General features: G+C 51.6%; 3 protein-coding genes across 6 annotated transcripts in view; all 3 read left to right on the top strand.

Annotated features, from left to right (window-relative positions):
* Positions 1-3,131, top strand: part of HNRNPL (heterogeneous nuclear ribonucleoprotein L) — a 14,849-nt gene extending 11,718 nt beyond the window's left edge. For 2 of the 4 annotated variants that reach the window (XM_007464677.1, XM_007464676.1), the window contains exons 9-13: positions 274-395; positions 710-911; positions 1,756-1,813; positions 1,916-2,011; positions 2,607-2,981. In XM_007464677.1, the coding sequence (XP_007464739.1) occupies positions 274-395; positions 710-911; positions 1,756-1,813; positions 1,916-2,011; positions 2,607-2,665 (537 nt within the window). In that variant the 3' untranslated portion in view covers positions 2,666-2,981. Of the gene's footprint in view, positions 1-273; positions 396-709; positions 912-1,755; positions 1,814-1,915; positions 2,012-2,606 lie in introns of all 4 variants that reach the window. The other 2 variants (XM_007464675.1, XM_007464674.1) reach the window with 2 other exon arrangements.
* Positions 3,132-5,634: 2,503 nt separating this feature from the next.
* Positions 5,635-15,959, top strand: ECH1 (enoyl-CoA hydratase 1). Its single transcript, XM_007464673.1, has 10 exons — positions 5,635-5,686; positions 6,091-6,298; positions 6,424-6,512; positions 13,595-13,719; positions 13,804-13,852; positions 13,983-14,047; positions 15,032-15,102; positions 15,193-15,264; positions 15,526-15,676; positions 15,855-15,959. Exons 1-10 carry the CDS (start codon positions 5,635-5,637, stop codon positions 15,957-15,959), a joined length of 987 nt encoding a protein of 328 aa, XP_007464735.1.
* Positions 15,960-17,631: 1,672 nt separating this feature from the next.
* The window catches only part of LGALS4 (galectin 4), a 7,163-nt gene continuing 237 nt past the window's right edge, over positions 17,632-24,557 (top strand). The window contains exons 1-9 of the mRNA XM_007464672.1: positions 17,632-17,676; positions 17,997-18,085; positions 19,681-19,885; positions 21,246-21,380; positions 23,407-23,433; positions 23,557-23,595; positions 23,767-23,796; positions 24,099-24,187; positions 24,376-24,541. Coding sequence (XP_007464734.1) covers positions 17,632-17,676; positions 17,997-18,085; positions 19,681-19,885; positions 21,246-21,380; positions 23,407-23,433; positions 23,557-23,595; positions 23,767-23,796; positions 24,099-24,187; positions 24,376-24,541 — 825 coding nt within the window. The remainder of the gene's footprint in view (positions 17,677-17,996; positions 18,086-19,680; positions 19,886-21,245; positions 21,381-23,406; positions 23,434-23,556; positions 23,596-23,766; positions 23,797-24,098; positions 24,188-24,375; positions 24,542-24,557) is intronic.

The raw sequence follows: 24,557 nt of genomic DNA, 5'->3' as shown, positions 1-24,557 counted from the left end.
ATTCCTGCTTTTCTGTTGTGCTTTGTTAAATGACCCACTCATGGGTCAGGTCCTGGGGTTTGGGAAAGACTGCCTAGTCTTTGCTGCCCAACTTGGGCTGAGCACTTGCTGTGGACCAGACATGCTTCTCTGTTCTCCTGACTCCTCACAAGTGAGGAAATGGAAGCCTCGATCCAGAGCAGGAGTTGACTTCCTTCTAACTGACTTGGAAGGGACAGGAGAAGGGTCTCTGACAGCTGGGCAGCGTTGCTGATCACGACTCCTCTCCTCAAGGTGAAATTCATGAAGAGCAAGCCAGGGGCCGCCATGGTGGAGATGGCGGATGGCTACGCTGTGGACCGGGCCATCACTCACCTCAACAACAACTTCATGTTTGGGCAGAAGCTGAACGTCTGGTAGGTGCCCAGGCTCCTCGGGCTTGGGGAGGGTTGGAGAGGGACCGAGGAGAGAAGGGAGGGGGAACGGGGCCCACTCTGGACAGAGGTCAGAGGAGCACAGAGAAGCCAAGCGCTTATCCAGGCTGGAGTCGGGCATGCAGGCGTGTTCCCAGATGTTCTTCTGAAACAGTGGGCGAAAGTGTTGTCGGCCTCTCCTCAGCTGTGGAGCAGTGCCCTCTGAGGCATACAGAGCTGTCAGACAGGAAGGAGGCCACAGTAGAAGGTGGGGGGCAACTTAAGGTCTGACACAGGGCTCCCCTTCCCTCCTGCAGTGTCTCCAAGCAACCAGCCATCATGCCCGGTCAGTCATACGGGCTAGAAGATGGGTCCTGCAGTTACAAAGACTTCAGTGAGTCAAGGAACAATCGGTTCTCCACTCCAGAGCAGGCAGCCAAGAACCGCATCCAGCACCCTAGCAATGTGCTACACTTTTTCAATGCCCCTCTGGAGGTGACTGAGGAGAATTTCTTTGAGGTGGGTGCTGTGGACTTGGTCCTTCAGCATAGCCATTCTGCGGAGGCCATTCATTTTTGAATTTTAATGAATGTCTATTGAGCTGCTCTGCTGGGCTCTGGGTTGGGTGCTAGGGACATAGCAGGGACCAAGAAAGGCTCAGAATGGCACCACACTTCCAGCAATAGTGGAGTTTGCCATGCTTCTTGTATTTTTGGCAAGTCAGAGTGGCTGCTCATTTGCCTTGAAACATTCCTCCCTGTCTGGGTGATGGACTGGTGATTGGAGTCCAATCTCGAAACATTCACACTGTCAGGCCATCTGGGGCCTAGGTGACATTAGAAGGGAGGATCCCATTATGGTGCTGTCAGAGGGAACCGGGGCAGCTTTGGGGAAGGGTGGAAGTCTGACTGTGGAGTTGGACTTTGGGCCTTAACTGTGGCCTGAGGTGTTGCTATTCAGTTTACACACATTTACCTAGTGCCAGAACACACCCAAATAACAGCTGAAGATGGGAAATTTAAAAAGCAGTTTCCCAGTTTTAGGCAACAAAATAGTTAAGAGCAGTGTTTCTCAACCTTTGGGGGGATTACAGGGATGCCTTAGAGTGTGTGATAAAAGCTTAGAAACTCTTTTGTCCAGAAAAGTCCAAGTGTTCAGCTGTGGTGTTCTTGAATTCCGCCATGTGGCACTCCTTGTGTTTCTCAGTCTGTCTGTTCTTTGTTTTTGTTTTGGCCACACAGCATGCGGGATCTTAGTTCCCTGACCGGGGATCAGACCCATGCCCCCTGCAGTGGAAGCGTGGAGTCTTAACCACTGAAACGCCAGGGAAGTCCTTTGAGTTTGTTTTCTGTTTCTGTTGCAGATCTGCGATGAGCTGGGAGTGAAGCGGCCATCTTCTGTGAAAGTATTCTCAGGCAAAAGTGAGTAAACTGCCCCACCTTCCTCCCCCATTCCTTGACTGTAGATGGGCAGCTCCCTGGCGTCTGCTCAGGTCAGCCTCAAACCTTTGTTTTTCCCATCAGGTGAACGCAGCTCCTCTGGGCTGCTGGAGTGGGAATCCAAGAGCGATGCCCTGGAGACCCTGGGCTTCCTGAACCATTATCAGATGAAAAACCCAAGTGAGTATCTGTGGGTCCTGCGGTCATCCATCCCCCCTTGTTGCTTCATGGGTTGGCTCGCTTCGGGCCAGAGCCATCCTTCCTGCCATCAAGATGGGGCCCCAGGGATTTCCTTATTGTCACTGACACAGGCAGGTGGGACCTGGTCGCCAGGAGAGCAGCCTGATGTTTCATGTGGGAGGGCCAGCCTAGCTGCTTGCTGCCACCCGCTCTGCCAGCTTGGGAGTTGCTCAGGCTTGTCCTCCAGGGAGCTTGTGCTCCAGGGAGCTGCCATTCTCTGTGCATCAGAGGCTGGCTCAGTACCCAGAAAAGGGGGCTATTACAATAGCCAGCAGGTAAACCCAGTTCCTGGGCAGGCCTATTGTTGTGCACCAGCTGAAAAGCTGGGAATGGGATCCTCCATGGAATTGAAGGAAGAGAAGGAGAAATGCCTTGTGTGTTAGTCTTGTTTTTGAGTCTCAAAAGTGGCAGTGAAGAGTTTGACCCTTGCAGTTGAATTGCAGAAAATGAGAGGTGTGTGCAAAACCAAGGGAACTCTGGGTGGGGGGAGCATCCAGAGAGGGGCCCAGTTACACCTCTGTCCTCTCTTTTGCAGATGGGCCATACCCTTACACCCTGAAGTTGTGTTTCTCCACCGCTCAGCACGCCTCCTAATTAGGTGCCTATGGAGAGTCCTATCTGAGCAGGAAAACATTTCTTTCCTTTATGCTGGTTTTTTCTTTTGTTTGTTTTGTTTTGCAGATGTTCCTGTATTCCTTTTTTTTTAATGCTAGGTTAGTAGAGGCTTAACCATAATGGAAATGCTGGAAGTCTAAAGGGGGAGGGGAAGGGGAACTGATATCTCCCAAGATTAACCTTCACTTTTTAAAAATTATTGTACATGTGATTTTTTTTTTCCTGTTCATACATTTGTGCTGTCCGTGTACTCTTGGCACATTTCAATAAAATTGTTTGGAAAATAAACGTAGCACTTTCTGGGATTCTGGGGTGTGTCTGCTTCCCTCACACTCAGTCTTCTGAAGAGGGGCAGGCTGGCCAGGACACAGCTGCAGCCCCTCCAGAGGGGCCGACCCAGCCCTGAGGAGCGGTGTGGGCCAGAGCTGCAGATTGGGAAATGATGAAAGGGTCTTGAAAATCTGGGAGACCTGGTGGCATCCTTCATGGGCTCTCCCCAAGCAAGCTGGATCTAGTTGAAGAGTCTTTTTTTTTTTTAAGTAAATAGTTGAAAAAATTAAATTGAAGAGATTTTAAAAAGAAGAAATCTTCAATCTTAAGAAGTAAACACCCGCCTTTCTTTAAGGTTGGAAAATGAAACCTCAAAAGTGAAAGTCATCTCCCCACTCCCCTTGGAAACAAGTTTTTTTTTTTTCCATAAGGAAAGTTCTATTCGCATATGTGTCTTAACAGAAAATGCTTTGTTCTGTAAGATCCTCTCATATCACATGCAGGGCAACCTCATTACCTTTAGTCTTACACAGTATCTTGTGTGGATATGTCATAATTTACTTGGTTCTGAAGGTAATTTCCAGTTTGCTACTGCAAACAGTACTACTATGCATCTTTATACAAATGTTACCCAACTTCCTTGATACTGATCTGGAGGTAAATTCCTAGCAGTGGAATTGCTGGATTAAAGGATACATTCAATTGCAACTTGATAGATATTCCCCAGTCTTGGTGTGTGGGAACTTGTGCTTATGGTTGGGGCTGGGCCATACGGGTGGAGGGCAGACGATAACCTGGAAGGGAGCCGCCTTTAAGAACCTTGACTCATACTGGAGGGAAGAGATCCTGCAGGAGAGGAGCAGGTCAAAAAGTCCAGTTCCTTGTGTGCGCTTGAAAAAACCCACTCTGCTAATTTCCTGTAGAGTTTTTAAACATTAACATCTACTGAAGTCATAGCATTTATCAAAGTTTCATCAGGGAAAGCTTCAAACAATCTCTAGACAAGGAGAAACTACAGTCACCTTGCAGCTGTAACTTAAAAATCTAGGATTATTTTAAGCTAACCAAGGGGGGTAGAAAGTAAATTTCCCCATTTTGTCTGCCAGCACCCAGTTTTCATCCCATGTTAGTAGTTATGAGTCTCCTAGATATTCTATGCATATATTGTTTTTTATGAAGGTACAGCCGTCTATAACTTTGTATAGCAACCTAACTAAATGTTCTACATCTTTAAATTTTTTTCTCTCACGTCTTGGTATCTGCATAGTGGTTCCAGAGTTCTCCATTGTGTAGCTGACCAAACAGTTCTCTGTTTTCCAAAAGAGCCTTACCATCTAACACATTAAGAAGGCAAAGTAGGACTTACTTGGTGATCCTGTGGTTAAGACTCAACCCTTCCCCTGCAGTGGGCACAGGTTTGATCCCTCGTCTAGGAAGTTCTACGTGCATGCAGTGTGCAGTGCAGCCAAAAAGAAACAACAACAAAAGTAAAGTAGGGTTTCATTGGTGGCACAGTGGTTAAGAATCCACCTGCCAATGCAGGGGACACGGGTTCCAGCCCTGGTCCGGGAAGATCCCACATGCCCCAGAGCAACTAAGCCCGTGGGCCACAACTACTGAGCCTGCGCTCTAGAGCCTGCAAACCACAACTGCTGAAGCCCACGCGTCTAGAGCCTGTGCTCTGCAACAGGAGAAGCCACCGCAATGAGAAGCCTGCACACCGCAACGAAGACCCAACACAGACAAAAAATTAAATAAATTAAAAAAAAAAAAAAGCAAGGTATTCATTACAACCCCATTTGCCAGAGACAGACCTTGAACTAGTGACTTCTCCCCAGCCGGTTTCCTCTGCATACAATGTAAAATAGTACAACCCCGTGGTGGTGTGGCAATTCAGATTATACAGTCAGTGCTTAATGTTGGTGGGCCTATATTCCCATTCCTGTACATGGATAAATTCAGTAGTAACTTTTTTCTTTTTTTAGTATGTATTATTTTTTAATTTATTTTGGGCTGCATTGGGTCTTCATTGCTGCTCGCGGGCTTTCTCTAGTTGCGGCCAGTAGGCTTCTCATTGCAGTGGCTTCTCTTGTTGCAGAGCACTGGCTCTAGGTGTGCAGGCCTCAGTAGCTGTGGCTCACTGGCTCTAGAGCTTAGGCTCAGTAGTTGTGGCCCATGGGCTTAGTTGCTCCGCGGCATGTGGGATCTTCCCGGACCAGGGCTGGAACCCATGTCCCTCGCATTGGCAGGAGGATTCTTAACCACTGTGCCACTAGGGAAGCCCCCTGTGGTTTTTTTTGTTGTTAATATGGTACAAATGCATGATTGCAAACTTGCAGAGCTGCAGTTATTCTGCCATTATGCCCTTAGACATTCATCCGTCTTTAATTTCTCCACCATTATGAAACAGCTGTGGTGAATTCTGTACAGAACGTCCAAGAGCAGTGTGAACCATTTTCTTAGTCTGGGTATCTACTGGTCCAAAGGTTCCATGACCAAATCACTCTAATGGCCGGCGAACCTAGAAGGCTGTTTCCGGTTGCCCTTGGTAAAGATGGCGAGAAGAGGATCGTCACCGGGGTCAGGCTGGGGCCTCGATGCCCTCACCAAACATGGCGTCCCTTTGTGCCCGCCCCCTTAACTTCCTCCTGTCCGTTTACTCCAGCGAATCAGTAGCAATGGCGGCGGTGATACCGGCTTCTCGGAGGCTCCGCAACTTGCTGACCTGTCGTGAGTCACCTCTTGACCTTTGGGGGTCCGTTGAGCTTTCGTGCTGTCATAGCGACAGTCGGACGGGGAGGCCTGTCCCGGGTCTCGCAGGGTCCGAGCCCCTTATTAAACTCAGGGGTCCATGTGCCCCCATCCAAACGGCCTGTGTCTTACAATCGGGTCGCTGACGGCTCAGTGTTCCCAACCTGGAGTCAGTACCATGATCACGGGTCTGAAGTGGTCCTCATACTGAGGCCACTGATAAGTGCACCCTAATCTTAAAGTCTGTATTTCCCTAAACCAAGGCCTCTAACAGGACTGTGTTCCCCAATCTAGTGTCACTGAGATGTGTGCCCTCTGCTCTTGGAGGTGCTGTGCCCCCAATCTGGGGTCATCAATGGCTCTTACTTCCTTCATTTCCCCAGGATTGACAGCCCGCACCAACCTGGGTCTCAGCCTTAACCTTCATCCCATGAGTTCTTTTGCACAAGATGAGGCCTCCAAAGCAGCCCCCGAGGAAGCCCCAGGCCACAGCTATGAGTCCCTTCGGGTGACATCTGCCCAGAAACACATCCTGCATGTGCAGCTAAACCGGCCGGAGAAGAGAAACGCCATGAACAAGGCCTTCTGGAGGTCCGGCCTGCAAATTCTGGAGGCCTGCCTGCAGGAGGAGGCAGGGGCCAAGGGACTGGGCAGGGGTGGGCCTGAGGGCAGGGGATTCCCGTGCCAGACATAGCCCTTGCCCCTTTCCCCCACAGCGAGATGGTGGTGTGCTTCAACAAGATTGCAGAAGATGCTGACTGTCGTGCTGTGGTGATCTCTGGCGCAGGAAAAATGTTCACTTCAGGTACCAGGTGCTCTCCACACCCACCCCTGCCAGTCTCCCCTCCTCCTGGGAATAGAGTAATGCTTCATAATTAGTGTTTTAAGCAGCTTCTAACTTCCACTTTGATCATTTTCAAATACAGAAATTAGTCCATGGGACTTCCCTGCCGGTCCAGTGGTTAAGACTCCGCGCTTCCACTCCAGGAGGCATGGGTTCGTCCCTGGTTGGGGAACTAGGCCCCTATATGCCGCATGGTGCAGCAAAAACAAAAGAAAAGAAATTAGTCCAACAGAACATGACAGGATCATCGGCTCTAAAGTCAGGGTTTTCATCCTGAATCTGTGGCCTTTAATCACCCAGAATCTTTTTTTTTTTTTTATGTCAGTAAAGCGTGTTGTAATAATTACACACTTTCTGGGAATTCCCTGGCAGTCCAGTGTTTAGGACTCAGCACTTTCACTGCAGGGGCCCTAGTTCAATCCCTGGTCGGGGAACTAAGATCCTGCAAGCTGCGAGTGGCGCGGCCAAAAATAAAAAATTGCATGCTTTCATGCAATTAATTACTCAGTCCACATGAACTGATTTCCAGTTACATGTCTGTTAGATCTTTTGATTGTCCCACAGGTCTTTTCTTCAGGTTGGATAATTTCCATTGACCAGATTCATCAACTCCTTTGTCACCTCTGTTCTGCTGTTAAGGCCATCCAATGGTTTTTAAAATTTCAGATATAGGCATACCTCAGAGATATTGTGGATTCAGTTCTAGACTACCACACTAAAGCGAATACAGCAATAAAGCAAGTCACATGAACTTTTTGGTTTCCCAGTGCATATAAAAGTTACATTTACACTATATTGTAGTCTGTTAAGTGTGCAGTAGCATTATGTCTAAAAAAAAAAAGTACAGGGGCTTCCCTGGTGGCGCAGTGGTTGAGTCCGCCTGCTGATGCAGGGGACACGGGTTCGTGCCCCGGTCCGGGAGGATACCACGTGCCGCGGAGCAGCTGGGCCCATGAGCCATGGCCGCTGAGCCTGCGCTTCCGGAGGCTGTGATCTGCAATGGGAGAGGCCACAACAGTGAGAGGCCCGCGTATCGCAAAAAAAAAAAAGTCCATACCTTAATTAAAAGATAATTTATTGCTAAAAAATGCTAACCATTTGACAATGCAGGGTTGCCAGAAACCTTCAATGTGTAAAAAACACAGTATCTGTGGGACTTCCCTAGTGGTTCAGTGGTTAAGATTCACTGCTTCCAATGCAGGGATGCATGGGGCATGGGTTCGATACCTGGTCAGGGAACTAAGATCCCACATGCTGTGTGGTGCAGCCAAAAAATCAAAAGGAAAAACAGTATCTGTGAAGCGCAGTAAAATGAGTTATGCCTGTATTGTAGTTTGCAGTTCTCAAATTTCCATTTGGTTCTTTTTTATATTTTCCATTTCTCTGCTAAAGTTTCATATCTTTTTGTTTGTCACAATCATATTTTTTTAAAAAATATTTATTTGTTTATCTTTGGCTGCGTCGGTTCTTAGTTGCTCACTCGGGATCTTCATTGCCATGTGCGGGCTTCTCTCTACTTGTGGCCCGCATGCTTAGTAGTTGTGGCGTTCGGGTTTAGTTGCCCCTCAGCATGTGGGATCTTAGTTCCCCAACCAGGGATCAAACGTGTGTCCCCTGCATTGAAAGGCAGATGCTTAACCACTGGACCACCAGGGATGTCCCACAACCATATTTTTCTTTGCATCATTGACCGTAGTTATAATGGCTGTTTTAAAATCCTTGTCTCCTAATTCCAACATCTGGGTCGCCTTGGCGTCAATCTCTGTTTCTTATCTTTTCTCTTGAAAAAAAATGGGTCTCATTTTCCTGTTTCTTTGTTTTCGGAGTAAGGTTAGATTGTATCCTGGATATTGGACTATGAGAGAAAATGATGTCGAAATTCAGGATCCTATTACATAATTCCAGAGTGTTGAGTTTCCTGTTTTAGCAGCTAAGTTGGAGTCAGTGTTTAAATCTCTTTGCTGGGCTGCCTGCCTGCTTCATGGGTCAACAAGAGATTTGGGCAGAGCTTATACACAGAACCTGGGGCTCCCCTCTCTGGCTCTCTGCTTTCTGGAATTTCCCCCCCTCACTTTCTATCAGCTGAGGTCACCCTGGGCTCTGTTTGTCCTTTGATTCTTCAAGCACAACTTCAGCCTGCCCTCAGGTTAACTTTTTTAAAAACAGGTAACTCGGCCGGTCACTTCTTCCAGAGTCTGCCTGGTGCCTTCAGGTAATTGGATGTTGTCCAACAAGGGCACATAGTTGGCACCTGTAGGAGGGTCCATACCAGAAGTGGAGGGTCACATACACTGATTTCTGCACAGGGCCCAGCCTAATGCTGGGGTCCCAGTGGTGACTGAGGCAGCTCCAGGCCCTGCCCTCATGGAGTTCCCAATTCAGTGGGGAAGACAGACAGTAAACAATGAATTTCTTTCTTTTTTTTTTTAATTTGCTTTAAAATATTTTATTGGAATTCTTTTGATAAGACCAAGTAAAGGCCACCTAAATGATTTTGGCCCCCAAATTTCTAGGCAGTCCCCTCTCCCCACCCCAGGAGGTTGACAGCTGCTCACACAGGTTAAGGCAGGAAAGATGTGAAGTCCCGAGGGTCTGTCCAACACCAGGTAGAGGACACCCTTTGTGTCAGCAAAATTCACAGTACCCAGGCAGAAGGTGCACTGCTCTCCACTTCTTATCACAGCCTGTTAATGAAGTGGCAGGAACCATGACGGGGGCATCCCAGCTGTCCCAACAGCACTCCTTCAGGAGAATTCCAAACCTTAGGCCTTCAGTCACCAGGCTAGCCCTGAATCTCTGAAGGGACACTGCCCTGGCTGGGCTTCCAAAAGCTCTCCTGCTTTATTCAAGAATAACACAACAGTGGACGTGTTAAATGCCCTCGATGAAGCTTCCCCGGTGGCGCGGTGGTTGAGAGTCCGCCTGCCGATGCAGGGGACACGGGTTCGTGCCCCAGTCCGGGAGGATCCCACATGCCACGGAGTCGCTGGGCCCGTGAGTCATGGCTGCTGAGCCTGTGCGTCCGGAGCCTGTGCTCCGCGACGGGAGAGGCCACAGCAGTGAGAGGCCCGCGTACCGCAAAAAACAAAACAAAACAAAACAAAAGAATCGGGCCTGGGAAGAAACCAATGAGTCAGCAGAAGCCAGGGCGACTCCAGACGAGTGCCCCCTACCCTGATCTGGGTCAGTTCCAAGCAGTGGCATCACAGAGACATCAGACGCTCTAGTCTGTAATGACAGTTCATCCTGCTCAGACAATGTATTTCTTTTTGTTTCGTCTGTTAACATCTCCGCATGTCACGTCCGTTGTTTTCTTTCTACAACTCTCTCTGTCCTTCATTCCTTTGTTCATCCATTCAACATTCCAGTGCCAGCCCCCTTCCTGGGTGCCGCGGACCTAGAAACAGAAAGCAGCCCCTGTTTCTGAGCCCTTTCCCTCATGGAGTGCAGGATGAGGGTTCATGTGTAGCCGTGCCAGGCCTGGGGTCCTCATCTTTCAGCTCACAGCTGATTGTAGCCGTCTCGTCCCATTTTCAGTCTGAAGGCCAGAAAGAAGAAACTCAACTTAATTAGCAGTTTCAATGATAGAATGAAACTACTAATTTAAAAAAATAGAGAAAAAGACCTAGCCCACACTTATTTACATTTGTGGAGTGTCTCTGAGCACCTTACATGTATTAATTCTCACCACGACCCTATGAGACAGGCTCAGTCCCCATCCCCATTTGATAGGTGAGGAAACTGAGACCCAGAGAGAGGAAGAAACTTGCCCAGTTCTCAGGGCTGGGATTTTTGAACATGGGCTGCCTTGCTGCAGAATCCTTGCTCTCCATCGCTAAGTGGCTATGGCCCAGGTGTCTGACAGGCTGGTTCAAAGTATGCCTAGCCAGAGGAGCCTGCCACCTCCCACCCCTGGCAGCTGCACACACCTTCACCTCTCTGTGGTCTCATCTGAAGAAAAGGGAGATGCTATGAGCCCCCACCTCATCAGGTTGCCGTGAGGATGAAACGAGTTAATAGGCACAAAACATTAATTCATGTGGAACTTTTATTAATGTAGCTGCTATTATTATTTTTAAAAATAAATTTATTTATTTATTTTTGGCTGCATTGGGTCTTCGTTGCTGTGTGCGGGCTTTCTCTAGTTGCAGCGAGCAGCGGGGGGCTACTCTTCGTTGCGGTGCGCAGGCTTCTCGTTGCGGTGGCTTCTCTTGTTGCAGAGAACAGGCTCTTAGGCGCGCGGGCTTCAGTAGTTGTGGCACGCAGGCTCGGTAGTTGCGGCTCGCGGGCTCTAGAGCGCAGGCTCAGTAGCTATGGTGCACGGGCTTAGTTGCTCCGCGGCATGTGGGATCTTCCCGGACCAGGGCTCGAACCCGTGTCCCCTGCATTGGCAGGCAGGTTCTTAACCACTGCGCCACCAGGGAAGTCCCCGTAGCTGTTATTATTGATGATTATAAATAACTTAATTGTGATGATGGAGGAGATCTGAAACATTTAGAGGTTCTCGGGGAACGAGATAGGGGACCTCTCCGGAATGACTTCTGACTCTGGAGGGGGACACCTTGTACCATGGTCTGGGGCCGTTTATTCCAAGGGGTTGCAGACACCCACGTCTGCAGATCCAGGTAGGGCAGATAAACCAGCAAAACCAGCGGGAGGAGGTGTGGCCAGGTGCCAAGCTGGGCTTGTTCTGGGGGTAAGCGTGGCTCCCACTGAGTCATACAAGCTGTGCAGGCCTAGTGGGAAGCTGGCAGATGCCTGCAGGCTGATGCAGGCGGTTCTGGCCTCGGCTGAGACGGAGTATATAATAATAGTAACTGTTGTGATGCCATTATGTGCCAGGCATTGCTCAAAGCGCCTCTGGGCTCTGTCACTTGAATCCTTGCAGCCCCATCAGCTCTCGGGAGGATTTTAGGCTCATTTTACAGAGCAGAAACCCAAGACCCAAAGGATGGAGTGACCTGGCCAGGGTCACACACAGGAGTCCTGTCTTACCCATATTTAACTTGCACAAATTCAGCTCTACCCTGAGTCAACACTCCTCTGTTCTCGTTCATTTACTTTTTATTTTGCGGTACGCGGGCCCCTCACTGCTGTGGCCTCTCCCGCTGCGGAGTACAGGCTCCGGACCCGGAGGCCCAGCGGCCGTGGCTCACGGGCCCAGCCGCTCCGCGGCATGTGGGATCCTCCCAGACTGGGGCACGAACCCGAGTCCCCTGCATCGGCAGGCGGACTCTCAACCACTGCGCCACCAGGGAAGCCCTGTTCTCGTTCATTTAAATAAGTTGTGCAGGCAACAGAGCCTCAGAGAGTCAGGGGTGTGGCTGAAGGTGGGAGTGATTTTTCAGGTTTGTCAAATAGCATTGTTCAGAGGACAGGCAAAAGGATGAGAGTGATTCACCTCGGGAAGAAGAAAATTCTGCTCAGAACCACCCCGTAGCTCCACCTCACTCAGAGTCAAAGCCAAAGTCCTCCACTTGGCCCACAAGGCCCCCCAGAGTCTGCCTCTGTCACCTCTCTGACGTTGGCTTTTCCTGCTTTCCCCCTTGCTCACTGCATTACGCTGGCCTCAGTGGTCCTCCACACAGACACCGGGGGCATTCCTACTGCAGGGCCTTCGCACTGGCTGTTCCTGACATGTAGAACTCTCTTATCCCAGATATCCCTACAGCTCCCTCCCTGTGGTCCTTCAGATCTTTATTCATATGTCACTTTTTCAGTTAAGAGGGTCCCTGACCACCCTAGTTAATACTGCAAGAGCCCTCACTGTGCATGTGCACGCACGCGCACACACACACACACACACACACACACACACACACACACACACACACACACACACACACTCCATTCCACTTCCCTCCTTTAATTTTCTTTTAGTACTTATTGCCACCTGACAAAATGTATCTTCTTACCTGTTTGTTTCCCATAGAAGGGCAGCTCCATGGGGGCAGAGATTGTTGTCTATATTGTTCACTTATTGAGCACCTGCTGTGTGCTAGGCCCTGGTAGGCACTGGGGATACAGTGGTGGGCAAAAAGCCAAACTCCTTGGGGGTGGGGAGATGGGGAAGACAAACTCCTCCGCTCATGGAGCTCACATCCTAAGAAAGGGAGACAGGCACTAAACGAGATAAGCATACAATTATGTGCTAACAAGAAGGCAGTACGGGGGAGATATGGCCGAGAAAGGAGGTGAAGGGTGACAGGCTGCTATTTAGCCAGGGTGCCCAGAGGGGGCCTCTCTGAGGAGGTGACCTTTGAACTGTGGCCTGATTGCTGGGGAAGGGCTGTTCTAGGCAGAGGGAGGAGCAGGCACAGAGGCCCTGGGAAGCGAATGTGTTGTCAGAAAGGCTGATGGAGGCCTGCGTGCCCAGTGGCATAGGCTGGAGATGATGCTTGTGCAGGGCTGGTAAGGTCTTGGCAGAAGACCTGGCATTTCATTCTAAGTAAGAGGGATGGGGGGCGTCGGGGAGAAGAGAGGGCCCTGAGGTGATCACAAGTGCCCTCTGGCCGCATGTGGGGAACAGACTGTGGAGGCAGGTCAGTGGAGGAAAGGTCAGACTTGGGATTGTCTTAAAGTTGGAGCCACAAAAATTTCTCTATTTCCGAGCTTCCTGTCTCAGGAAACATTACCACCTTTGACGCAGTTGCTCTGCCCAAAACCTTGACCTCCAGGCCATCTGGTATCACAGTGAAAAGCACGGCCCCTGGAGCCAGCTGCATAGTTCTGGGTTTGAAATTGCAGTTCCACTGCTCACAAGCCAGTGTGACCTTGGGCGTGTGATTTAAGCTCCCCGTGCCTCAGTTTCTCCCCCAGGAAAGTGGAGGTAGTAATAGGACCTACCTCAGAGGGTCATTGTGAGGCTAAAGTGAGCAAAGACTCGATATACGTTAGCTTGCCTTGTCTTCACACCCCAAAGGCAGTCCCTCCTGTGTGAGTTGCTGCCTCCACTGTGGTGGTTTGCGTGGCCTCTGAACTCTAGCCAGGGCAATGGGTTGGGCCTGGGCGGCTAGGTGAGCCTCCCCAGATCTCGCCACCAGGTATCGACTTCGTGGACATGGCTTCAGGCCTCCTTCAGCCCGCAGGAGACGACGTGGCCCGCATCAGCTGGCACCTCCATAGCCTCCTCAGCAGATACCAAGAGACCTTCAGCGTCATCGAGAAGGTGACCCTGGGAGGCTAGCAGGGCATCCCCGCTGCCTGCCGCTCCGGGACCAGCCTTGACCCTGCCCCTCTTGTCCCCTTCCAGTGCCCTAAGCCGGTGATTGGCGCCATCCATGGGGGCTGCATTGGTGCAGGTGAGTCTGCAGCCACCCACCCAGATCTGTTGCTAGTTAGACTTTGGCCCAAGGTGCAACCCCACAGTCTGGGGGTGGGGGTGGGGAGCAGTCCTGTGTTTGTTTAGTGTCCCTGGCCTCTGCTTCCCAGGAGTGGATCTTATCACTGCCTGTGACATCCGGTACTGTACCCAGGATGCTTCCTTCCAGGTGAAGGTGAGCCATCCTCCCGAGCTTCTGCTTCCTTGGGCCCTGCTTAGAGCTGGGAAATGAGTGGCAGAGACAGGTCAGAGCAGGGGTAGAGCAGGGACAGAGCAAGCTAAGGGGATGGGAGTGAGTCTAGACGGCTTCATGGAAGAGTTGGTTAGAACTGAACCTTAAAAAGTAACACTTGGGCTTCCCTGGTGGCGCAGTGGTTGAGAGTCCGCCTGCTGATGCAGGGGACGCGGGTTCGTGCCCCGGTCCGGGAAGATCCCACATGCCGCGGAGCGGCTGGGCCCGTGAGCCGTGGCCGCTGAGCCTGCACGTCCGGAGCCTGTGCTCCGCAACGGGAGAGGCCACAACAATGAGAGGCCCCCATACCGCAAAAAATAAAAAAATAAAAAAATTAAAAAGTAACCCTTGGGACTTCCCTGGTGGTCCAGTGGTTAAGACTCCGCGCTTCCAAGGCAGGGGGCGCCTGTTTGATCCCTGGTCAGGGAACTAAGATCCCACGTGCCACAGGAGCAAAAAAGAAAAGAAAAGAAAAGAAAAGAAAATTAACACTTGGCCAGGGAGGAAGTCAAGGGTAGGTCATGCAGTCAGTGTGAGGTCAGGAGTGAGTCAAGTTGTCAGGGAGGGGTTGAGGCTGGGGGCGCTGCTTGGCGTCAGTGCTGGAGGGGGCGGGAGGCACGATGGAGCTCATGGATGGAGGGGGGCAGGGCAGGGATAAGCAAGGCTTCCGTCTGGAGATAGATGCAGCTGACCTCAAAGAATTGGGAGGGCAGAGGAATTGGAAGGTGGGCTGTATTCTAGACCGAAGGAACCTATATGGGCAAAAGTATGTGGATGGGAATGAAACGGGATGTTTGGAATGGGAGTCTCTGAGGTGGGGTGGGGGGTGGGACCTCTGCAGTAAATGCAGAATTTCATTGGCATTGAGGTTGCATGGGGGACAGTAGTGGGCAGAAACTAAGCACGGACAGGATTGCTCCCCCCCAGGAGGTGGACCTAGGTTTGGCAGCGGATGTGGGAACCCTGCAGCGACTGCCCAGAGTCATCGGGAACCAGAGGTGGGTTAGAGGAGCCTGGGGAAGGGGACGGCAGGACATCTCCTAGACCTGGGATGACTGACACCCCTGACACGCTCTGCCCTCTTGCAGCCTGGTCAACGAGCTGGCCTTCACTGCCCGCAAGATGATGGCTGACGAGGCCCTGGACAGTGGGCTGGTGAGGTAGGGGCTGAGGCCTGTGCTGGATGAGAGCTCAGGGGCAGCCAGACCTGGGTGGGGCTCTCTGGATCCCCGTGTACCTTAACTCATGGATTCCAAGTGGCCTCCTCTCTCTGGGTGGTCTGGAGTCTACTGCCCTGCTCTGATTGGTCCATTTCACTGTGGTATCTTCCGTTTTCTACTGTGATTGGCCACTTCTTCATCCATGAGAGGGAGAGGAGAGCTCTTCTCAGACCGCTGACTGCAAATGCCTTTCATCCTCAGCCGGGTCTTCCCAGACAAAGAGGTCATGCTTGATGCGGCCTTCGCCCTGGCAGCCGAGATTTCCAGCAAGAGCCCCGTGGCGGTGCAGAGCACTAAGATCAACCTGCTCTACTCCCGCGACCATTCGGTGACAGACAGCCTCAACTTCATGGTGAGACTCTCCGTCCGACCAATCACATTCCTTCTCTGATCCCAGAGCAACCAATCAGGGCACAGCAGCCCTTTGCAGGCCTTGTCCTCTGATTGGTGCGCTGCTATCTCCCATTTTTCATTGGTTCAATTAAAATCTTCCCGTATCCTTACCGTTCCCCGCCGCCGTCTTTATCCAGAAATCCTGGAACATGAGCATGCTGCAGACAGAGGACGTCGTTAAGTCTCTCCAGGCCTTAATGGAGAAGAAGGAACTGAAGAGCATCACCTTCTCCAAGCTCTGAGAGGCCCTGAGAGGTGCCAGGGCCTGGCCCAGGGTCTAGCTTTGTCCCGTCTCATGCCTGCGCATCCTCATTCACAGAGAGGGAGGATTAGTGAAGGTGGTCTCCCTCGCTGTCTTCTTGGCCCGTCTCCCTGTTTATAACTTTATGACACAGCTTTACTCATGCCTTGTCTTCGCCCCACGAACAATAAAGCAATATAAAGAACGCGGTGTCCTTATTGGAGAGAGAGGCGGGGCAGAAAGGGGGTTAACATGATGATCCTGGGGGCTCCAGGGACCACGGCTGTGCTGAAAGCTGGGGATAGAGATATGACCAATGGGCACGGAGGCCATGCAGGTGATGACCATTCAGAGTGGCAGTGGGCAGGCCAGGGCTGGTAGCAAGTCATGTGAAAGGCCACAGACGGTCTTCCTGCCTGCTCCAGGCTTGAGGGCGGCATTTCCCCCGCCTGGCCCCCACTCACTGCACAGCATAGTAGGTTCCGGTGCTGGAGTCTGGCTAGGGTTCTGCTGCTACCCAGTCTTGGGCCAACTGCCTCACTTCTCTAAGCTCTGAGTTCTCTTTTCCATATGTAATCCCAACCTCCTGGAGAATTCCCTGGCGGTCCAGTGGTTAGGGCTTTCACTGCAGTGGCCCGGGTTCAATCCCCTGTGGGGGAACGAAGATCCCGCAAGCCGCGTGGCGTGGCCAAAAAAATAAACCAACGTCCTGGATTTATGTTTGGAATGAGGGCAAGAGACCAAGCATTAATTTACAAGGTATTATTTTCCTTTTTTTCTTTTATTTTGGCCACGCCGTGCGGCTTGTGGGAGACTTGTGGGATCTTAGTTCCCCCGACCAGGGATGGAACCCAGCACCACGGCAGTGAAAGCACGGAGTCCTAACCACTGGACCACCAGGGAAGTCCCCAAGCATTAACTTAGTGTCTCCTATATGCCACGTCCTGTTATGAATATTTATTAGCTTAGTAATTCCTTTCAAGGACCCTATGAGGTTAATAACTATTAATATTCCCTATTTAACAGATGGGCAAATGGGAAAATTGAGGTTAAAGCACTGACACAAGATCAAACAGCAAAGAAGGAGTTTAACCCAGAACCTCAGGCTTCAGAATTCAGTGATCTAAACCACTACATATACAATATAACATACATACTAGAGGCATGCAACAATAAACTGAGGTCCTTGCACAGTTCCTGGGAGTATTAAGAGTGCCCAGTTCCTCCTTGCTTTTTCACTTGTTTCCATTGCCCATCTGTCCTGGGCCACTCCTTTTAGCCTTACCCTGCCCAACCCTCCTGGCCTCACCCTCCCTCTGACAACAAAGGGTCAGCCAGGTTTTTATGGGCTCTGATAAGGCCCTTGAAGGGCCAAAGTTCGCCAGCACTTCCTCTTTGCAGAAGGGCCTAGAGGAGGCGGTCCTGAGCTGAGTACCCCAGGCCTGGCCCACTGGTTCCGGCTGGTTACCAGTGAGGCTGGTAAGAGAAGGGAGACTCGGGGTGCCCTAGAAGATGTGTGTCTAGGATCCCTAGAAAAGGGACCCCGTGGACCCTGCCCTGCCAGCCACTCCCTTATCCTCAGGTATAAGAGCCACCCACCAGCCGCTATCTGCCACCATTCACTACTCCTGCAGCTCTTCTCACCGTAGAAGCCAGCAGCCCAGCCTCTCAAGATGGCCTTTGTTCCTGCACCAGGCTACCAGCCCACCTACAACCCGGTGAGATACCCTAGTCCCTGGCTTAGCTCCACCCTGACCTCCACGCACCAATTTACCCTCACCCTGATCCTCAGAGGCAGCCACCCGGGCGTTGTGGGTCTGAGTTACCCAGTACTGACCCTGGGGCTTGACTTACTCCCACCCTGATAGACCATTTACATCCATCTCCAGCTCTCAGCCTTCATCTTCACGCTGACCCCTCACCCCTTGGTTTCCTCTCCCTTGCTTAAGGGAGGGGGGCTGGAGGGGCTTCTGACTGAGTAGTAAGGGCTGCAATAGGCAGATGGCCTTTGAGGCCCCTCACCTGGCCCCTTCTGCAGACGCTGCCCTACCACAGGCCCATCCCAGGCAGTCTCAGAGTTGGAATGTCCATTTACATCCAAGGAGTGGCTAGCGAGCATATGAAGAGGTAAGACCCTCCCCCATGCCAGGCTAGGATGGGAGGGGGCTACAAACAGGGGGCTTTCAGCCCAGGTGCAGGAGGCCTATTTCCCTTCCTCCCCGCCGCTGAGAAGAGAGCTCTATGCCACTGCACCTGATGGCCAAAGAACAGCTCTGGTCTGGGGAGTCCAGGGCTTGGTGATCAGATCAGGAGGGGGGCCGGGAGGTGTTAGGGAGACTCACCATGACAGGTGGCCCCAGAGTTGGGACACTGGATTGGAACTGATGGGTATGACAGCATGAATTAAGATCACAGACTCAGAGCTGGTCCACCTGAGTTCATGTCCCAGCTCTGTCACTTACCAACCGTGTGACTGGGAAAGCTCTGTGTGCTTTAGTTTGTCATCTGTAAAATGGGTTTTGAGGATTCAATATGTAAAACATATAGAGTCGTATGTTCAGCACTACAATAACTCTTAGCTTTTTGTTTTCTTTAATTTTTTAGATTTATTTTTGGCAGCGTTGGGTCTTCATTCCATGCAGGCTTTCTTTAGTTGAGGCGAGTGGTGGCGGGAGGGCTACTCTTTGTTGCGGTGCGCGGGCCTCACTGCGGTGGCTTCTCTTGTTGTGGAGCACGGGCTCTAGGTTTGTGGGCTTCAGTAGTTGTGGCACGCGGGCTCAGTAGTTGTGGTGCACGGGCTTAGTTGCTCTGCAGCGTGTGGGATCTTCCCGGACCAGGGTTCAAACCTGTGTCCTCTGCATTGGCAGGCGGATTCTTAACCACTGTGCCACCAGGGAAGTCCACTTAGCTTTTTTTATGGTTTTAAAATTGTGATGATAAAAAAAAAAATGGTGATGATAATTGAATGATGTCATAGGACTGTTGTTTCTTTGTTCATTGTTTCTGTGTCCACCGAGTACCCACTCTGTGCCTAGGCGCTGGGGACAGAGCATTCAACAGGACAAAGATCCCTGTCCTCGTGGAGCTGACATCCTAGTAGAGGAGACAGATAAAAAATGAATAAGTCAGATATATAATAAGTCAGATGGCAATAAATGCTATGGAGACAAATGAGGAGGGAAGGGAGATGGGGAGCAGATGTGGGGTAGGGGTTGTGTGGCATGGTCCCTTTAAATAAGGTGGCCAGGGTAAGGTTCCTGGGAAGGGAATTTTTCAGCAAAGACCTGAAGGAGGTGAGGGAGGGAGCCTGGGGTGTATCTGAGGGAAGAGCATTCCAAGCAGAAAGAACAGCCAGTGCAAAGGTCCTGAGGCAGGTGTGTACCTGCCCCCTTGGAATAATTTGGGGGATGCTGGTGTGAAGGGAGCTGTGGAAGGTGCTCCGATTTGGGTTTTCACAGGGTCCCTCTGGCTGCGTGTGGGGAATGGCCTTCAGGAGCCAGGGAGGGGGCAGAGAGACCTGAGCCGATAGAGACTGGGCTGGGGTAAATGCAGGAGTCCCAGTAGCAGTCTTATTTGAAGCTGGGTCAGGGAAGGGAGTGAGCAAAGGGGTAGGGGTGGGAATCTGCCCCTTGGCGTGCCAGGGAACGATCTCCCCCTCCAGTCTTGGGTCAATAGTGCGCTGGCATGGGCGGCCAGGGGAACAGCCCTTCGTGTCCCACCAGGTTCTTCGTGAACTTCGAGGTGGGGCCGGGCCCAGAGGCGGACGTCGCCTTCCACTTCAATCCCCGCTTTGACGGCTGGGATAAGGTGGTCTTAAACACGATGCAGAAGGGCAGCTGGGGCAAGGAAGAGAAGAAAAGGAGCATGCCCTTCAGCAAGGGTGCCGCCTTCGAGCTGGTGTTCATGGTCTTGGCCGAGCACTACAAGGTGCCTCCCGTCCCCACCCCTCCCTCCCTCCTTCCCTCCCTTCCTCACTCCCTGCCTTTCCGCCTTCCCCGATCCCTCCCTCTCTCCCTTTCTTTCTTCGTTTTTCCTCTCTCCCTTCCCCCTCCCTCCTCCCTTCCTACCTCACTTTTCTTTTTTTTTCCTCCTCTCCTGCCTCTCTTTTTCTCATTCCCATTCCTCCACCTCGGAGAGCCTTCTAATGTGTTTCGTGCATAACATCTTGCTCCCGTGTTCTTGCGAGGTATGTATTTTGGCCCTTTCTTATCAGGAAGTCTAAACACACAGAGAAGCACAGAGTCCTGGGAAGCCCTCCTCTCCTTGGCCAGCACCGATAGCTGTCCACTCCAGGTTCCTCTGCTCCTATCTCTACCTCCCACTTCCCCTCCGGTTAGTTAGAAGCAAACCCCAGCTATCATATAATTTCATTCATAAATATGAATGGAGTTCTCTCCATCCCCTGCCTCCCCATAAATGACACACATCAGACACCCTGTGCACATCTGTCCCAGCCTGACCCATGGGAGAAGTCTTCTGGGAGGATGACCTACCTGGACGTTATCTGCCCTCATATAGACACCAGATATCTAACCTCGTCACCAAGGTTAACATTAGGGCTTGAGCTCGGACAGACACGGGTTCAAGTCTGGGCTTTGCCTCTCCCCAGCATGTGACCTTGAACTGGTCACTCTACTACCTGGAACCTCTGCTTTCTTGAACAACAGGGACAGTGTTTTGTCCTCCCTCACGGAGCTGTTGAGCCAACCACCATGTTGATGCCAGCAGGTAAAGTGCTTAGCATGTAAGAAGCTCTCAGTCCTGGGGAGCTGGGTCTCGGCTGTGCCCATTGCTTAGCACTATAAATAGAACCATGATGGCTTACGGTACTCTTGAGATGTGATGACAAGGCAAGGCTCTACATGGGATTTCCACAGTGCCTCTGACATGCCTTCGCAACAGTCCCAGAGCGAGATCCCATTTTACAGATGCAGAAACAAAGACTCAGAGAAGTGAGTGACTTACCTAAGGTCCCACAGCCAAGACATGTCAGAGCTGGACCTGACACACAATCATTTGGTACCAAAACCAGGACTCCAATTCAGTTATCTCCCAATCTCCATCCTCAGGCTAAAGTCTCTATTCTCGTCTGCCCACCAATCTGTGAGCTGACTTTTGACCTCAGCTTGACCTCTGACCGGTGGACTCAAGATTCCTGACTCTGAGGCTGTCCCAGCTCACCCTCAAAACTTGTGACCCCAAGTTTAAAACCTCCCTGTTTCCTGCTTCCTGTTTTCTACCCTCCAGGGTCAGAGGTGGCACCTCTGACCTGACCCCTGCCCTCCAGGTGGTGGTAAATGGGAATCCCTTCTGTGAGTTTGGGCACCGGATCCCGCTACAGATGGTCACCCACCTGCATGTGGATGGCGACCTGCAGCTTCAATCAATCAACTTCATCGGAGGCCAGCCCGCCCCAAACCAGGTGTGTGGTGTGTCCCTCTCTTGTTTGCTTGCTTTCTTCCTTAATTCATCCCTACATTCACTTATTTCCTAAGCACCTGCTCTGTGCCAGACCCTTTACCAGGTGATGCCACAGACCCAGCGGCAACCAAGACAGTCTACTGGGAAGACAGATGTGTCACCAGATAGTAGTGGCCACAAGTCGTCAGTGCGGGGGTGGGGCACATACAGGAGGTTTGGAGAGTCTTCTTTTTTTTAAGGTATTGGCACCATTTTCTACACCATCATTTTATTTTATTTAATTATTTTGGCTGCGCCACATGGCTTGCAGGATCCTAGTTCCCCAGCCAGGGATTGAACCCTGGCCCTTGGCAGTGAAAGCGCAGAGTCCCAACCACTGGACGGCCAGGGAAGTCCCTGGAAAGTCTTAGGAAGGGCTTTCTGGAGGAGAAGTAGGTGTGTAAGCTGAGTCAGAAAGTGATGATAGGGAGGGACAAAAACCACAGGAGTAGCAAACATGTTTCTGAGAAGTTGCCTGACGTCATGAGTCAGCTGGGAAATTCACTGCCAATCACAGGGAGCTACCACTACACACCCGCCAGAAGGGCTGTAACGGGAAAGGCACGTCATACCCATGGCTGGTGAGGCTGTGGACTGGCCGACACTCCCATACCTTGGGAAATAACTGGGCAGCATCTACGGAAGCTGAACAGACACGCACCGGTGACCGTGAAACCCCACTACCAGGTCCACGGTGAACAACTGGCCAAGACACAAGCACTAGAACCCCACAGCAACACTACTTGGAGAAGCCCACACCTCAGAACCCTGGCATGTCCTTCAGCTGAGGGCTCTACCCTTCCCAACCTGTAAGTCCCCTAGCCCCTCCAAGGGGAAAGTGCACTGGTGATCATGAGCCCCATTCTACAGATGTGGGAACTGAGGCACGGAGTGCTTCAGCAACTTGCCCAAGGTCATGGAGCTTGTACGCGGCCGAGGCGCGGATCAAACCACTCCTCTGCCTCCCTGATGAGGAAACGCTGGGAATGTCTTCATCCCTAAGGTGGCCTTGGGCCTATGGGTGTTCATTTTACTTTGTGCTTCATCAGTGTATTTTATTTTATTATTTATTTACTTACTTACTTATGGCCACACTGCATGGCTTGCGGAATCTTAGTTCCCTGACCAGGGAATCAAACCATGGGCCCCCACAATGAGAGTGCCAAGTCCTAACCGCTGGACCACCAGGGAATTCCCTCATCAATGTATTTTAAAAAGAAAAACAACATGGGAATTCCCTGGCGGTCCAGTGGTTAGGACTCCTCACTTTCACTGCCGAGGGCCCGGGTTCAATCCCTGATATGAAGCAATTTTTAAGGCACCTTCAGGATAGCTGGCTTAAAACGGAAGTCGAGGCAGAAATGAGTGCATCAGAAACAGAGAGAAAGAGTGAATAAAAATTTTTTGGTGGGGAAAGGAACCACTGGTGAGAAGGTGAGGACGAGAGAGAGGAACAGAGGCAGAGACAGCAAGTAAGAGAGGCTGAGAAACAGAAACAGAGTCACACACAGACTGAAAGAGCTGAGACAGACAAGGGAGAGACAAGAACTTGGCTGGTTAAAGCACCTCTAGTTGCCCCAGGGGTACGCATGTAGAGTGAGGGGCAAATCATGGTTGGAGATGAGGTGAGCAGGGTGTTGTGTGGGCCTGGGGGTGTGTAATGAGGGTGCACGCTTTATCGTGTGGCTCCTGGAGCGAGGAGAGGAGTGGATGAGGGTCCTGGGTCAACAGAAAGCCAGGACAGAGGTAGGGACAGAAACAGAATTTACCAGCCTTGTCCTAAAGGAGTGGGCTGAGGTTCGCTGTGCACTGGAGATCCCTAAACACGGCAAGTTCCTCTCCATGAAGGAGCCATCTGGGTGCTACCCTTTGACCCCGAGTTCCCTTGGATGGTGGTGGTAGGCTGCCCTGGGGCGGGCATCCTTGACACCCTCCGGGCCCTAGTTTAGGGTCCCCCTCATTGCCTCCTTCTCCTTCTGTGCCCACAGATACCCATGCCTAACCCGGCGTACCCAGTAAGTACCTGCTGGTGGGTGATGGACTTCCTCTTGAGGTGGGGTTCAGTGGCTGAGGAGGTCCTAGGGCAGCCAAAGGACCCCCAGCCTCTCTCCATTCATGCCTTCTGTCCATCTGTGTAGGGTCCTGGGCAGTGCTGCCAAGAGCCAAGTCACCTCCCTGTAAGTGGGAGGGTTGTGTGGCCATTTGGGGGTGGGTGGGAAGAACTGGAGGGTGGTCAGAGAGACTGGATCCCCAGTTGTACTAATCCAGCACCTAAAGCTACGCCTGCATGGAGTAGGGGGGCCTAATATTTGCCGAATATTATAGAATAACTCTTCCTCACTTCACAGACCATGGAGGGACCCCCAGTCTTCAACCCGGTAAGGTCTCTGGTGGGAGTTTAGGGCTCTGTGGTGGGCAGTTTGTGGGGAAGCAGGAACTGGTGGGGGGTCAGGGGTCCTGAGCCATGGGGAGCCCTGAGAAGGTAGGAAATAGAGTGGGCAGAGGGTGTTTGGGTCGGGAAGGGGGTGGGGAGAGGGTGGAGTTGGTGGTCAGAGGGGGTGGAGGTTGGGGGTTTGGGACATTTCCCAGGACAAGTGAGAGCCCCTCTCTGAAAATTTGTCCCTGCCTCTGGCTTCTGGGGACCTGAGAGACAATGGGACACCATGTTCTCTTCCCACAGCCTGTGCCATTTAATGGGAGACTGCAAGGGGGGCTTACAGCCCAAAGAACCATTATCGTCAAGGGCTACGTACCCCCTACAGCCAAGAGGTACGGAATCTAGGTTGAGCTGTGAATCCTTGGTCCTCCTCATCCCTCAGTCCTAGGAGTCTGAGCCCTCAGCCTCCTCCACTGGAGACCTGGGAATCCAGTCCCCAGTCCCCTCCTTCCTTGGGGAGGAAAGCGCTCCCCCACCTCCTCCCCACCCATCTCACTCCTACTTTTCTCTCTGCCCCCAGCTTTGTCATCAACTTCAAGGTGGGATCCTCAGGGGACCTGGCTATGCACATTAACCCCCGGCTGAAAGAGGGCAGCGTGGTTCGGAACAGCTTTCTGAATGGCTCGTGGGGAGCCGAGGAAAGGAAGGTCTCCTACAACCCCTTTGGTCCTGGACAGTTCTTTGATGTGAGTCTGGGTTCTC

Source organism: Lipotes vexillifer, unplaced genomic scaffold (genome assembly GCF_000442215.2).
Source record: "Lipotes vexillifer unplaced genomic scaffold, Lipotes_vexillifer_v1.1 scaffold1815, whole genome shotgun sequence".
Classification (NCBI taxonomy): Eukaryota; Metazoa; Chordata; class Mammalia; order Artiodactyla; family Lipotidae; genus Lipotes; species Lipotes vexillifer.
The sequence above is the reverse complement of the archived record's forward strand: the minus strand, read 5'-3'. Positions and strand labels throughout refer to the sequence as shown.